At 41.4% G+C, this 16,597-nt stretch overlaps 1 protein-coding gene across 1 annotated transcript in view; it reads right to left on the bottom strand.

Moving 5' to 3' along the window:
* Positions 1 to 16,597, bottom strand: part of LDAH (lipid droplet associated hydrolase) — a 339,639-nt gene that overhangs the window by 199,531 nt on the left and 123,511 nt on the right. The window contains exon 4 of the mRNA XM_069728149.1: positions 3,822 to 3,988. Within this exon, the coding sequence (XP_069584250.1) occupies positions 3,822 to 3,988 (167 nt within the window). The remainder of the gene's footprint in view (positions 1 to 3,821; positions 3,989 to 16,597) is intronic.

Consider the following 16,597-nt stretch of genomic DNA (forward strand, 5'->3'; position numbering starts at 1 on the left):
TCTAAAGTAAATCGTCAGCTTCACCATTGAACAGAATAGTGAAGAGAAATAGAAGGAGAAGGGGTCTGAACATATTTTAAAATTTTAATTGTAACATGAGACAAAAAAGGACTCACCTGCTGCTCCCTTCATTCTCTATGGTGCTGCTGAGCTCTGCGCTCAGCGTTTTTTGGTATCCTCATAGAGAATTGTTAGTATAGACCTTATAAGTGACCTTAAAAGACCTTATAAGTGTATTTGGATATCCTCATAGAGAATTAACGGAGATGCAGTTGGGCATCTGACTTGGCACTCCATTTTGTAAGAAGGAGAAGAGAGACCCACTAGGGATAAACATTCCTTGTTCGGCTAATCGGTGTCGGCCCAAGTGGTCAGACCCCCACTGTTCAGTAAGCCATCATCTATCCTCGGGATAGGCGATAACTTTTTTCTCTCGGACAACTATTTTAACTTTAAGCTAAATATTTAACATTACACTACTCTTATTGCATGATTTTAATTCTTAGATTTTTTTGACATTTTATCTTGAGCCATAAACCCACAGTAACAAAGAAAAAGACTACTAAAAATCAAGAAATATAAAAAGTTTAAAAAATAATTTTAATCCAAACTTCCCAGTCAAATCACCAAGACTTTTCTTGTGCTGCATCAGTTATCTGAAATAAACTACCTAAGACAGTCAAGCAAATTCCAAATGTCCAAAGTTTTTAGACATCTTTTTTTCATACAAATTTTAGGCAGGACTATTGCACTTACACATGTAATTTTTCTTTTTTTCTCCTTTTCTACCTTTTTCTGAAAATTTTGGAACCTTCAATCAATTGTATTCCTCACATTCAGTATCACTAAATATCTGCACAAAACCACAATTCCTTTGTAATTTAGGCAATTTTTTTTACATTTTAAAAATTGCACAGGAAAATGGGCTAATGCAAAAGTTTGAGCACACTGCATGGTTAGTACCTAGTTGCACCCCCTTTTGCATGTTTCCCAGCTTGTAAATGCTTTTTTAGCCAGCCTACAGTCTTTCAATTCTTGTTTGAGGGATTTTCATCCTTTCTTCCTTGGAAAATTCTTCCAGTTATGTGGGATTTCTTGGTTGTCTTGCATGCACTGCTATTTTGAGATCTAGCAACAGATTTTCAATGATGATCAGATCAGGAGACTGTGATGGCCACTGTAAAGCCTTCAGCTTGTGCCTTTTAAGGTCGTCTATTGTGGATTTTGACATGTGCTTAGGATCATTATCCATTTGTACAAGCCATCCTCTTTTCAATCTCAGCATTTTTACGGATGGTGTTATGTTTGCATCAACAATTTGTAGAAATTTCATTGAATACATTCTTCTCTCTACAGGTCCTTCTCAAAAAATTAGCATATAGTGTTAAATTTCATTATTTACCATAATGTAATGATTACAATTAAACTTTCATATATTATAGATTCATTATCCACCAACTGAAATTTGTCAGGTCTTTTATTGTTTTAATACTGATGATTTTGGAATACAACTCCTGATAACCCAAAAAACCTGTCTCAATAAATTAGCATATTTCACCCATCCAATCAAATAAAAGTGTTTTTTAATAACAAACAAAAAAAACATCAAATAATAATGTTCAGTTATGCACTCAATACTTGGTCGGGAATCCTTTGAAGAAATGACTGCTTCAATGCGGCGTGGCATGGAGGCAATCAGCCTGTGACACTGCTGAGATGTTATGGAGGCCCAGGATGCTTCAATAGCGGCCTTAAGCTCATCCAGAGTGTTGGGTCTTGCGTCTCTCAACTTTCTCTTCACAATATCCCACAGATTCTCTATGGGGTTCAGGTCAGGAGAGTTGGCAGGCCAATTGAGCACAGTAATACCATGGTCAGTAAACCATTTACCAGTGGTTTTGGCACTGTGAGCAGGTGCCAGGTCGTGCTGAAAAATGAAATCTTCATCTCCATAAAGCATTTCAGCCGATGGAAGCATGAAGTGCTCCAAAATCTCCTGATAGCTAGCTGCATTGACCCTGCCCTTGATGAAACACAGTGGACCAACACCAGCAGCTGACATGGCACCCCACACCATCACTGACTGTGGGTACTTGACACTGGACTTCAGGCATTTTGGCATTTCCTTCTCCCCAGTCTTCCTCCAGACTCTGGCACCTTGATTTCCGAATGACATGCAAAATTTGCTTTCATCAGAAAAAAGTACTTGGGACCACTTAGCAACAGTCCAGTGCTGCTTCTCTGTAGCTCAAAAGTGGCTTTACCTGGGGAATGCGGCACCTGTAGCCCATTTCCTGCACACGCCTGTGCACGGTGGCTCTGGATGTTTCCACACCAGACTCAGTCCACTGCTTCCTCAGGTTCCCCAAGGTCTGGAATCGGTCCTTCTCCACAATCTTCCTCAGGGTCCGGTCTCCTCTTCTCGTTGTACAGCGTTTTCTGCCACATTGTTTCCTTCCAACAGACTTACCATTGAGGTGCCTTGATACAGCACTCTGGGAACAGCCTATTTGTTGAGAAATTTCTTTCTGGGTCTTACCCTCTTGCTTGAGGGTGTCAATGATGGCCTTCTTGACATCTGTCAGGTCGCTAGTCTTACCCATGATGGGGGTTTTGAGTAATGAACCAGGCAGGGAGTTTATAAAAGCCTCAGGTATCTTTTGCATGTGTTTAGAGTTAATTAGTTGATTCAGAAGATTAGGGTAATAGGTCGTTTAGAGAACCTTTTCTTGATATGCTAATTTATTGAGACAGGTTTTTTGGGTTATCAGGAGTTGTATGCCAAAATCATCAGTATTAAAACAATAAAAGACCTGACAAATTTCAGTTGGTGGATAATGAATCTATAATATATGAAAGTTTAATTGTAATCATTACATTATGGTAAATAATGAAATTTAACACTATATGCTAATTTTTTGAGAAGGACCTGTACCTGAGAAATGTTTACCGAGCCATTGGCTGCAACACAACAATGTACCACACAGTCAACGGGAAAAACAAAATCCAGCTCACCATACCGACATTCCCAGGAGCTCGGAGCACGGAACCGCTGTGTCAGGGCGTGGACGAACAGGAAAGAGAAGGAGATCCAGCTCAACGAGTTGAGCTGGATCTCCTTCTCTTACCACACAGTCAACACAACACAGTCTGCTAAATCTTTCTGAAGGTCTTTTACAGTTAAGTGGGGATTCTGATTTGCCTCTCTAGCAATTCTATGTGCAGCTTTCACTGAAATTTTGCTTGGTCTTTCAGACCTTATATTGACCTCCACTGTTCCTTTTAACTGCCATTTCTTAATTTCATTTTGAAACTGAGGAAAGGGCAACTTGAAAAGGCTTTGCTATCTTACAGCTTTCTCCTGCCTTGTGGGCCTCCACCATTTTCATTTTCAGAGTGCTAGGCAGCGCCTTACAAGAACCATGGCTGAAGCTTTTGGCACTAGGTTAGAGGAGGCTGGGTTTTTATAAACCTGGTAAATTTGCATCACCTGGCCTTTCTAAACGATGATAGTGAACAAGCCATAACCCCAACAGGCTAACTAAGGTCTGAAACCTTGGTCAAAGTTATCTGAGCACACAAATCTTTAATATTTTAGAAACAATGAGAAGACCAGTTCATTGGACTCTACATTTATGATTGCGAGAGTTGAAAAAAATGAAAACAGAAAGAAGACAACCATCAAGAGAAAGGATGATGCAGTCATAAAATTCACGACAACGGTTGGGATTCACTGGCCCAAAGAGAAGGCATTTTAGAATCATTCACCCGAAGTCACAACCAAGAGCTGTACACCATTGCTCCTATTGAAAACATCTTACCTTCAGTTCTGGAGATCGTTTCATCATCTCCAAGATGATATAACAACCAATGGAATGGCCAATAAGAACCAGTCGTATGTTGGCTGGAACATTCTGCTTCAAGAAGCAGAGCTTGTGTTCAATTTGTCCAATGAGGCTGAAAACATCATCGATCTGTTGGTCGTGATCTGCAAAAAGAAGAGATACAACCCTAAATTAGAAGTCACACAATGCAGAAACATGTAGATGTTGCCAATAGTAAAAAATCTGACAGCGATATGGCGCGGGGACTTTATCATATTTTTCGAGCATGCCGATGACACTTGGTTAGCACTCGAGCATGCTCGGATAACACCTTATCCAAGCACATTCGCTCATCACTAGACCTAGACTATTAAGGCATGTGGAACCTTTATAGCAGACTAGCTGAAGAGCCCGGCGTTGCCTGGGCATAGTAAATATCTGTGGTTAGTTATAGCACCTCACTTCTCTTATTTTCCCATCACACCTCTCATTTTCCCCCTCACATCTCTCATTTTCTCCCTTACACCTCTCATTTTCCCCCTCACTCCTCTTATTTTCCCCCTCACTCCTCTTATTTTCCCCCTCACTCCTCTCATTCACCCCTAACACTTGTCATTTCGACCTCACATCTGTCATTTTCCGATCACTCCACTATTTTCCCTCACTCCTCATTTTCACCTCACACCTCTCATTTCCCCCTCAGTATATATATATATGTTTGTCATCTCCCTTATATATAGTATACACCTGTATGTCATCTCCTGTATATAGTATATACCTGTATGTCATCTCTTCTGTATATACTATATACCTGTATGTCATCTCCTCCTATATATAGTACATACCTGTATGTCATCTCCTGTATATAGTATACACCTGTATGTCATCTCCTCTGTATATAGTATAAACCTGCTGTATGTCATCTCCTCTTCTATATACCTATGTGTCATCTCCTCTTTTATATAGTATATACCTGTTTTTCATCTCCTCATGTATATAGTTTATACGTGTGTCATCTCCTCCTGTATATAGTATATACCTGTGTGTCACCTTCCCTGTATATAGTATATACCTGTGTCATCTCCCCTGTACATAGTACATACCTGTGTGTCATCTCCCCTGTATGTAGTATATACCTGTGTCATCTCCCCTGTATATAGTATATACCTGTAAGTCATCTCCCCTGTATATAGTATATGTGTGTGTCATCTCCCCTGTATATAGTATATACCTGTGTGTCATCTCCTCCTGTATATAGTATATACCTGTGTGTCATCTCCTCCTGTATATAGTATATACCTGTGTGTCATCTTCCCTGTATATAGTATATACCTGTGTCATCTCCCCTGTACATAGTATATACCTGTGTGTCATCTCCCCTGTATATAGAATATACCGGTGTCATCTCCCCTATATATAGTATATACCTGTGTGTCATCTCCCCTGTATATAGTATGTACCTGTATGTCATCTCCCCTGCATATAGTATATACCAGTGTGTCATCTCCTCCTGTATATAGTATATACCTGTATGTCATCTCCTCCTGTATATAGTATATACCTGTGTGTCATCTCCTCCTGTATATAGTATACTAGATGTTGGCCCGATTCAAAAGCATCGGGTATTCTAGAATATGTATGTATGTATGTATGTTGCGCTGTCAGTGGTGTTTAAATCCCGCACTAATATCGCTGATTGGCTGATATCCAAGACAGACAGACAATTAGACCCTTAGACAACACAATGGCGGCACTTGACAGCAGTGGAGGACAATGATGATTCCAGAATTCGCGGCAGACTGTGCCCGTCGCTGATTGGTCGAGGCCTGGCGGCCTCGACCAATCAGCGACGCGGTATTTCCAGGACAGCCAAACCCTAAGGCAATTATATATATAGATATCTGTGTGTCATCTCCCCTGTATATAGTATGTACCTGTGTGTCATCTCCTCCTGTATATAGTATATATCAGTGTATCATCTCCTCCTGTATATAGTATATACCTGGGTGTCAGCTCCCCTGTATATAGTATATATGTGTGTGTGTCATCTCCTGTATATATATACCTGTATGTCATCTCCTCCTGTATATAGTATATACCTGTGTGTCATCTCCTCCTGTATATCGTATATACCTGTGTGTCATCTCCCCTGTATATAGTATATACCTGTGTCATCTCCTCCTGTATATAGTATATATCTATGTGTCATCTCCCCTGTATATAGTATATACCTGTGTGTCATCTCCTCCTGTATATAGTATATATCTTTGTCATCTTTCCTGTATATAGTATATATCTGTGTGTCATCTCCCCTGTATATAGTATATATGTGTGTGTCATCTCCTCCTGTATATAGTATATACCTGTGTGTCATCTCTCCTGTATATAGTAAATATCTGTGTGTCATCTCCCCTGTATATAGTATATACCTGTGTGTCATCTCCTCCTGTATATAGTATATATCAGTGTATCATCTCCTCCTGTATATAGTATACACCTGGGTGTCATCTCCCCTGTATATAGTATATATGTGTGTGTCATCTCCTGTATATATATATATATATATATATATATATATATATACCTGTATGTCATCTCCTCCTGTATATAGTATATACCTGTGTGTCATCTCCTCCTGTATATCGTATATACCTGTGTGTCATCTCCCCTGTATATAGTATATACCAGTGTCATCTCCTCCTGTATATAGTATATATCTATGTGTCATCTCTCCTGCATATAGTATATATCTGTGTGTCATCTCCCCTGTATATAGTATATATCTGTATGTCATGTCCTCCTGTATTAGACCTCGTTCAGTATTTTTACCTCAGTATTTGTAAGCTAAATTGTCAGCCTGATAAATCCCCAGCCAACAGTAAGCCCTCCCCCCTGGCAGTATATATTAGCTCACACATACACATAATAGACAGGTCATGTGACTGACAGCTGCCGTATTTCCTATATGGTACAGTTGTTGCTCTTGTAGTTTGTCTGTTTATTAATCAGATTTTTATTTTTGAAGGATAATACCAGACTTGTGTGTGTTTTAGGGCGAGTTTCATGTGTCAAGTTGTGTGTGGCGACATGCATGTAGCGACTTTTGTGAGATGAGTTTTGTGTGGCGACATGCGTGTAGCAACTTTTTGTGTGTCAAGTTGCATGTGACAGGTTAGTGTAGCAAGTTGTGTGCAGCAAGTTTTGTGCATGGCGAGTTTTGTGCGTGGCGAGTTTTATGTGTGGTGCCTTTTGAGTATGTGCAAGTTTTGTGTGAGGCAACTTTTGCATGTGTTGCAACTTTTGTGCATGTGGCAATTTTTCCGCGTGTGCAAGTTTTGCGTGTGGCGAGTTTTCCATGAGGTGAGCTTTGCACGTGTGGCGAGTTTTGCGTGAGCCCAGTTTTGCATGTGGTGAGTTTTGCGCGTGGCGAGTTCTGAGCGGCGACTTTTGTGTTTCGACTTTTATGTGGCGAGGTTGGTGTATGTGTGGTGAAATGTGTGCTGAGGGTGGTATATGTGTTCAAGCACGTGGTAGTGTGTGGTGCATTTTGTGTCTGTGTTCATATCCCCGTGTGTGGTGAGTATCCCATGTCGGAGCCCCACCTTAGCAACTGTACGGTATATACTCTTTGGAGCCATCGCTCTCACTCTTTAAGTCCCCCTTGTTCACATCTGGCAGCTGTCAATTTGCCTCCAACACTTTTCCTTTCACTTTTTCCCCATTATGTTGATAGGGGCAAAATTGTTTGGTGAATTGGAACGCGCGGGATTAAAATTTCGCCTCACAACATAGCCTATGACGCTCTCGGGGTCCAGACGTGTGACTGTGCAAAATTTTGTGGCTGTAGCTGCGACGGTGCAGATGCCGATCCCGGACATACACACATATTCAGCTTTATATATTAGATGAGCATAAATGACTAGGTGAAGAGCAGAAAGCTTCACTCCAGACTTATGAAGTGGGATTTGGATAAATATAAAAGCATGGTGCATTCCAGGATTTCCACCGCCTGCAGCTAATTCATGCACTATCCACTCTTCTGGCACAATTAAAGAAAAATCAAAGCCCGAGTTAGAAAGACTTAGAATCGCTGCATCACTCCACGGGAGAGTTCTTGGCACTGAGCAGACAAGCCGGAAATGAACACTATGAAATGGACGTCTTATCCTGGTGTCATAAAGGTTCACAAAATTTTATAGACCTCCTTAGATATTAGTTTTTATGTATATAAATGTTGCATATCTTATTATGCATCCACACGGTGCTATAACTCGTCCAACTGCTATTACTAAAAAAACTAAAATTAGCCTAGAAGCCCCCCAACCAATACAAGAATGGGGCGACAAATGATCCCTCAAATATATTCCAGACTACAATTTTAGATTTTCTTGCCTAATTATAAAGCCAGTGCCATTTAATAGAAATAGATCCAACAGCCACGAACGATTATGAACATTCGCAATCACTGGTGTTACCAAATTAGCTGATGATCATTTGCTATGGTCTTAGTAGTCCAATACATCCAAAATGATCTAATGTGCATGAACTCCCTAAGACAAAGCTTCTGGGTTTCAATTTTAATGTTCATTTCTTCTAATATCATTACTACAGACTAGACAATGACTATCAGACCTATGCGGCCGGAATGGCTGTGGAACGCTTCATGTTCCTCCTAAAGAACCGGAGGGCAGAGCAGTGTATAAATTACCTACAGAAAGGAAAGTGTGCAGAAATAGAAAAAGATCCCAGAGTGAGTAAAACAAACCACAAATTATAAAATAAAGGATTAAATACGTACTGTTAGATAATATGACAACTACTTCCTAAAAGAAACAGAAGATAGGTGCAGAGTAAAGAACATAAATAGCAAAGAGTTAAACCCTAGCTGGTCTTTCACTGACTGGCTTAAACTAAACCAGTATGGCTGAATATCCAAATGAGACTATCACGAGCAGTAAAGGCCATCAAGGGGAAAGAATACAAAGCCACACCCGAATAGGGCAGACAAATGAGAAAATGAAAACACTTTTCACCCTAAACAGACTGAAGCAAAGATAACAGAATCTAATCACCAGGATAAAAGGTGTATCTGCTGTGGCTCGGCGGACAGAGAAGCCGACCACAAAACGTAGGCAAAAAAGGGTTCAAACCCAGACGCATGATAAATACATGCCAACTAAAGAGGAGCAAAAAATGTTTGCATGACTCAGGTCTGGTGTTGGTATTCAGTGGCCAGCTTAATTGGCCATATCCTGAGTGCCTCTAGTGATTACAAGGCCCCCACGACGTTGCAATGCAATGCACATGACATCCTTTGTGCCTTGTAGACACTAAAGGTGTCCAGGATGCCGGCTTTCGAATGCCAACCAAGGTAATTCGCAGGACCCTGTTTCGGCTGTCATGGTGCACGGACACAGACACCAGTCCAGGGTCCCAAAAATATTTTTGCTAATTTCTTATGGCGACCTATACTATACCAAGTCCATCAGAATGAGAGCTCTCTACTCTGCCTAAAAAACCTTCTCTAACGTCTATACGTATTTGTTGAACTATAGGCTCAATGTATTTAAAAAGTGAGTGTGAGTGGAGCGTGTGAGAACATGGGAGGGTGGAAGAAATGCTTTCATCTGTGTGTAGTGAGAAAGAACATAGGGGGTGAAAGGATTGCTATAATTTTAGTAGAGTGTGCGTGAACATGGGAGACGTGAAGGGATAGCTGTCATCTGAGTGGAGTGTGCGTGAACATGGGAGTGGAAGGAATAGCCGTCATCTGAGTGGAGAGTGCGTGACCATGGGAGGGGGGTAGAAGGAATAACTGTCATCTGAGTGGAGGTGCGTGAAAATGAGAAGGAAGAAGGAATAGCTGTCATCTGTGTGCAAAAACTAAGAACATGGGGGGTGGAAGGAATAGCTATCATCTGAGTGGAGCGTACGTGACCATGGGCGGTAGAAGGAATAGCTGTCATCTGAGTGGAGCATACGTGACCATGGGGTTTGGGGGGTAGAAGGAACAGCTGTCATCTGAGTAGAGCATGCGAGAACATGAAGGGGGTAGAAGGAACAGCTGTCATCTGAGTGGAGCGTGCTTGATCATGGTGGGTAGAAGGAACAGCTGTCATCTGAGTGGAGCGTGCGAGAACATGGAGGGAGGTAGAAGGAATAGCTGTCATTTGAGTGGAGCATACTTGACCATGGGGGGTGGAAGGAAAAGCTGTCATATGAGTGGAGCATACTTGATCATAGGGGGGTGGAAGGAATAGCTGTCATCTGAGTGGAGCGTGCGAGAACATGGATGGAGGTAGAAGGAATAGCTGTCATCTGAGTGGAGCATATGTGACCATGGGGGGTGGAAGTAATAGCTGTCATCTGAGTGGAGCGTGCTTGATCATGGGGGGATAGAAGGAATAACTGTCATATGTGTGAAGAGTGCGAGAACATGGGGGTGGAAGGAATAGCTGTCATCTGAGTGGAGTGTGCGAGAACATGGGGGATAGAAGAAATAACTGTCATCTGAGTGGAGCGTGCTTGATCATGGGGGTAGAAGAAATAGCTGTCATCTGAGTGGAGCGTACTTAAACATGGAGGGTGGAAAGAATAGCTGTCATCTGAGTGGAGTGTGCTTGATCATGGGGGTAGAAGAAATAGCTGTCATCTGAGTGGTGCGTACTTGAACATGGAGGGTGGAAGGAATAGCTGTCATCTGAGTGGAGCGTGCTTGATCATGGGGATAGAAGAAATAGCTGTCATTTGAGTGGAGCGTACTTGAACATGGAGGGTGGAAGGAATAGCTGTCATCTGAGTGGAGCGTGCTTGAATATGGAGGGTGGAAGTAATAGCTGTCATCTGAGTGGAGCGTGCTTGATCATGGGGGGATAGAAGGAATAGCTGTCATCTGAGTGGAGCGTGCTTTATCATGGGGGGATAGAAGGAATAGCTGTCATCTCAGTGGAGCGTACTTGAACATGGAGGGTGGAAGGAATAGCTGTCATCTGTGTGCAGCGTGCGAGAACATGGGAGGGTGGAAGGAATAGCTGTTATCTGAGTGTAGACTGCGTGAACATGGGGGGTGGCTGAGTTGAGCATGCATGTGTATGGCGGAGGTCAGAAGGAATGGCGGTCAATCGAGAAAGCATTTCTCTAAAGGGTACAGCCACCCTAGCAATGTACAATCCACCACCCACCGATGACAGACGGTCAATATGGCGGCCATGCAATCAGAGGCCATCAATAGTGAAGGGCCATTTCTCACTTCAGCCCTGATTATATAGGCGATTTTGCTGGACGGAGAACTTTGTAAGATTTTATTTTTGTGCGACAAAAGCGGTGACTTGAGCACAATGACTATAGACTAGCATAGGCATGTCCGGGGCACTGAGTATCTCGATGACAGATAATATGTTTTCGTTTGCTCTGTTTATCCATCTGCGCAACGTCTCCACATCACTTTATAAAAATCGGAGAATACTGAATGTAAACACAACTAATATGTTTAACACCGAGTGTGTTATTTTATTTTATGTCTACTGTTAACGTGTTTTAAATTACCTAAAGCAACCTCTCTATTCCCGGCGTATGATACTTAATAAATCTCCCGGCCTTTCACGAGTCGCGGGTAATAGCGACGAAACTTCTACAACTCAAATACAAAATAGAAAGAAAATGAAATAAACCATCGTCCCAGTGCGATTTCTCCCTCCGCTTCTGGCAGCGCTCGGAGAATCGCTCCTTTTGAACAAAGTTTGGAACTGAAAATGAAACACATGCAGACACAAATAAATGAGATAAGAGGCTGCTTAGCCAAAGGGGTCTTCTTGTAGGAAGCGTCGACTAGGATCCAAAACCTCGAAAACTCCCTTTGGCCAAAACATTATTAATCACGATTCTATTTTCAGCGCGTAGAAAATACACACAATAATCTGAGCTTAGAAAACGAACTGACTGGTATTAATGTCTGCGCCCTTCCTGCAAACAACGGAGGATTATTTTATGCTTGCCCCATACCAAAAAAAGGCAGCTGGTACAAACATCAGCTTTTACTCTTGAGAATCTTTTTTTTTTTTGCAATTTTGTATTTGCTTTTTTTTTTTTTTTTTTACATTTTTCATTTCATTTTTGCCATTTTTCTTGTGACTAGCATTAACTATTTTAGTTTTCTATTAACACAGGCGAGTTGTATTTTTTTTAAAGGGAATCTGTCAGCAGGTTTTTACTATGTAGGAGCAGAAATCGTGAATTCAGCAATGTATCAGTTAGTTTCCTAGATGCAACACTTTAGTAGAGTTTGGAATGTTGAGCCCTATATAACCCCGCCCACACCACTGATTGGCTGCTTTCTGTGTATTGGCAGAAAGCTGCTAATCAGTGCTGGGGGCGTGGTTGGACTAGAAGGCACAAGACACCTAGTCCGGTAGTGATGATCTTCTGCTGATGAAACACTGATTTTATTGAAACATCAAAACACAGACCAGTAAGTGACACATCACTGAAATCAGGATGTCAGCCACTACGTCAAACTGCTCTCAGATTACATAACAAAAAACTGCTGATGGATTCCGTTTAAATTTCTGATAAAATGTATTAAAAAACGGGATTAAATAAAAGACAAACTGCTCTTTTGCCATTGATATTTGGGTTTTGTTTTTACAGCGCTCATTACATATGAAATGGTAACTTACCGTAATTCTGTTTTTTTTATTACTACTTTTTTATTTTTTTTTAATAAAAAAAGGTCTAGGACACCGTAACAGACAACTAATTTTTTCCATTGGAAGAGTGTGTATTTTTCCTTGTTGACCGGTTGTCTTTATTTGTACAATTTTGGTCTTTTTCATAATAGCTTTTTGTTATTTTGTAGGGAGATGTTAGGATGAGAGTAAGGGCTCTTACAGACACTAGTTTTTCGAGTACGATTTCTATTTTTCAGGGATAGAATTTGTACTCATCTATGGGGTTGTTCACATATCCGTATATTTGTTGGGTCCAAAGTCATGGAGACATGTTCGAATTTGATCCGAATAATAGACCAACTCACTGATGAAAATCTAGGAGTTCGTGAAAAACACAGACAGCCCCCGATGCCATAAGAAACCGCCATCATTTTTTTTTCATATGAGAAAAACTGATGAAATGCTGAAAGTAAAAACTCACCAAACCCTGATCCAGCACACGGATGAAACTCGGACCGTTTTTTTTGCGTAGAACAAAACTCTCTGGTGTCTGAGTGAGCCCTAAATCATCAATTTTGGATTTATTTATTTTTACGATGTTCACCATGAGAATATTTTATTAGTCTGAAATGTTATGGATTTTTGCACAAGAATGAGAATTGTATGGATTTGAAAATCTTTTTTTTTCCGATTTCTGTTTAGGATTTTTCCATTGCATTCGCCCTCATCCACTTGTATTATAAATTACTGAACCATACCTCCACCTGGTCTAAAGGGGGGCACAAACTAATGAAAGAGACAACCCAAAGGAATAAAGGATAAAGTAAAACTGAAGTACCCTACTGTACGCTCCCAGTGGGAAAACCCTACTTTATAAGAGAATTAAGTAATGGCGCCTCATCTGTTTCCATCTTTTCAATTGTCATCAAAATAACCCTCTGGATTTACGCTGTCATGTTTTAATGAGTTTTCCCTATAAAAGAACCTAAAAATATGTTCTCTCCTTTGTCCTCCTAATAAAAAGAAGCCTCGTCCCAGTTGGGGATGTAAATTAGGACCAGTTGTGCAGGGGCAACGTTGGGAATATTAACCACATGTGAACACCGGTTGCATCACTTGGCATGAAGGCATTCGGAGTTTGTAAATAAAACTGTAGGACAAACAGAAGAGACGTAAGAGGCAGCCGCAGAGCGGAGGACGACTCACGCAACCGAGCCGAGATCATTGCATGTGAAGGACATGAACCAGGGATGAGGAGTCTTGTATTCGAGCAAAATACACTTCTTCAGCCAAGAACGTCCCAGCAGATGGACACCACTGGCATATGGACGACAAGGAGAGATGTTTATTTCACGTCTCATGCACACAGCAATATAGCGGCTGAGTTGTTCGGAGCCGTAATTCAGAATTAATAGAGAAAAAAAAACTGTGGATTTCTCCATCTGGCGCTATATAATGAAGATGATCTCTGCAATGTGGTGTTATATGGATGTGAGCAATTAGGAGATCCAAGTGGGCCTCATGGTACAATAAATTATATATATAAAAAATTAAGCAAACGCTAAAATCCCACATCCTAGATATCACTGAATGAAATATTCCAGTTGTAAATCTTTATTCAATACATAGTGGAATGAGTTGAGAACAATAAAACCTAAAAATTATCAACGTAAATCGCAACTAATATCCCACGGAGGTCGGAGTTGTAATGATGCTCAAAATCAAAGTGGAAAATGAAGTTACAGGCTGATCCAACTTCAGTGGAAATTTCTCAAGACAAGGAAATGATGCTCAGTAGTGTGTGTGGCCTCCATGTGCCTGTACGACCTTCCTGCAATAGAAAAAGGAAGAGAACCAGGAGCATATAGTGACGGTATAAATAAGATAATCTTTGTTGTGCATTGCTTACAGTTATACTATAACCATCTTCCATATTCTGTCAGGTTGGTGAGATGTGAGGTGTGTATTGGTTTACTTTTTTCCCCTTTTTCGATGCTGTATTGTGGTATACATTGTGATTATTACTGATGTCCATAGTTTTAACGCTTTTGTATTAATAAAGATTATCTTATTTATACCGTCACTATATGCTCCTGGTTCTCCTCCTTTTTCTATATTTATTGTTTGGAGCGATTATATCTATTATCTGGGTTATTACCACATAATACTAGCACTCTTCCCCAGATTTTGTTGATATGTTTTCGGAATTTCGATTGACCTTCCTACAATGCCTGGGCATGCTCCTGATGAGGCGGCGGATGGTCTCCTGAGGGATCTCCTGCCAGACCTGGACTAAAGCATCCGCCAACTCCTGGACAGTCTGTGGTGCAACGTGATGTTGGTGCATGAAGCGAGACATGATGTCCCAGATGTGCTCAATCGGATTCTGGGGAGGTCTGGGGAACAGGTGGGCCAGTCCATAGCTTCAATGCCTTCATCTTGTAGGAACTGCTGACACACTCTAGCCACATGAGGTCTGCCATTGTCCTGCATTAGGAGGAACCAGGGCCAACCGCACCAGCATATGGTCTCACAAGAGGTCTGAGGATCTCATCTTGGCACCTAATGGCAGTCAGGCTACCTCTGGTGAGCACATGGAGGGCTGTGCGGCCCTCCAAATAAATGCCACCCCACACCATTACTGACCCAATGCCAAACTGGTCATGCCTAAGGATGTTGCAGGCAGCAGATCGCTCTCCACAGCGTCTCCAGACTCTGTCACGTCTGTCACGTGCTCAGTGTGAACCTGATATCATCTGTGAAGAGCACAGGGCACCAGTGCCGAATTTGCCAATCCTGGTGTTCTGTGGCAAATGCTAAGCGTTTTGCACGGTGTTGGGCTGTGAGCACAACCCCCATCTGTGGACGTCAGACACTCAGACCATCCTCATGGAGTCGGTTTCTAATCAATTGTGCAGACACATGCACATTTGTGGCCTGCTGGAGGTCATTTTGCAGGGCTTTGGCAGTGCTCCTTCTGTTCCTCCTTGCATAAAGGCTGAGGTAGCAGCTCATGGTATACTGGCCTGTCTCCTGGTAGCGCCTCCAGACTCTGGACACTACGCTGACAGACACAGCAAACCTTCTTGCCACAGCTCGCATTGATGTGCCATCCTGGATGAGCTGCACTACCTGAGCCACTGGTGTGGGTTGTAGAGTCCGTCTCATGCTACCACGAGTGTGAAAGCACAACCAACATTCAAAATTGACCAAAACATCGGCCAAAAAGCATTGGTACTGAGATGTGGTCAGTGTTCCCCACCTGCAGAACCACTCCTTTATTGAGTTTGTCTTGATAATTGCCAATAATTTCCATCTGTTGTCTATTCCATTTGCACAACAGCATGTGAAATTGATTGTCAATCAGTGTTGCTTCCTAAGTGGACAGTTTGGTTTCACAGAAGTTTGATTTACTTGGAGTGATATTCTGTTGTTTAAGTGTTCCCTTTATTTTTTTGAGCAGTGTATATATATATATATATATATATATATATATATATATATATCCCTTTGGTTTAATTTTTTTGCTAAAATATTGTTTAAAATATTATGCTATTTCTTGTTTATCTGGGGAATACTGGTTTTCATTGAAAAGAGTGAGCTGGTGTATGGAGACTTAAAGGGAACCTGTCACCCCGTTTTTTCAGATTGAGATATAAATACTGTTAAATAGGGCCTGCGCTGTGCGTTACAATAGTGTATGTAGTGTACCCTGATTCCCCACCTATGCTGCGAAATACATTACCAAAGTCGCCGTTTTCGCCTGTCATATAAAATGCTCCATATATAATTAGTCCCATAAGATGCTTCATATATTATTGGCCCCATATACTGCTCCATATTGAATTGGCCCCATATTATGCTCCCTATAGAATTGGCTTCATAAGATGCCCCCTATATTATTGGCCCCATAAGATGCTCCATATAGAATTAGCCCCATATAATGCTCCATATATGGGCTCCTTCTGATGGTCCCCATATATTACTCCAAATATAAAAAAAAAATGAAATGCTTACCTCTCGTTACTTGACGCTGCTCTGCTTCTTGACTCCTCATCATCTTCCTGCTCTCTGTGCTGCGACTGCTCAGGCAGAGGGCGCGCACTG

Source organism: Ranitomeya imitator, chromosome 5 (assembly GCF_032444005.1).
Source record: "Ranitomeya imitator isolate aRanImi1 chromosome 5, aRanImi1.pri, whole genome shotgun sequence".
Lineage (NCBI taxonomy): Eukaryota > Metazoa > Chordata > Amphibia > Anura > Dendrobatidae > Ranitomeya > Ranitomeya imitator.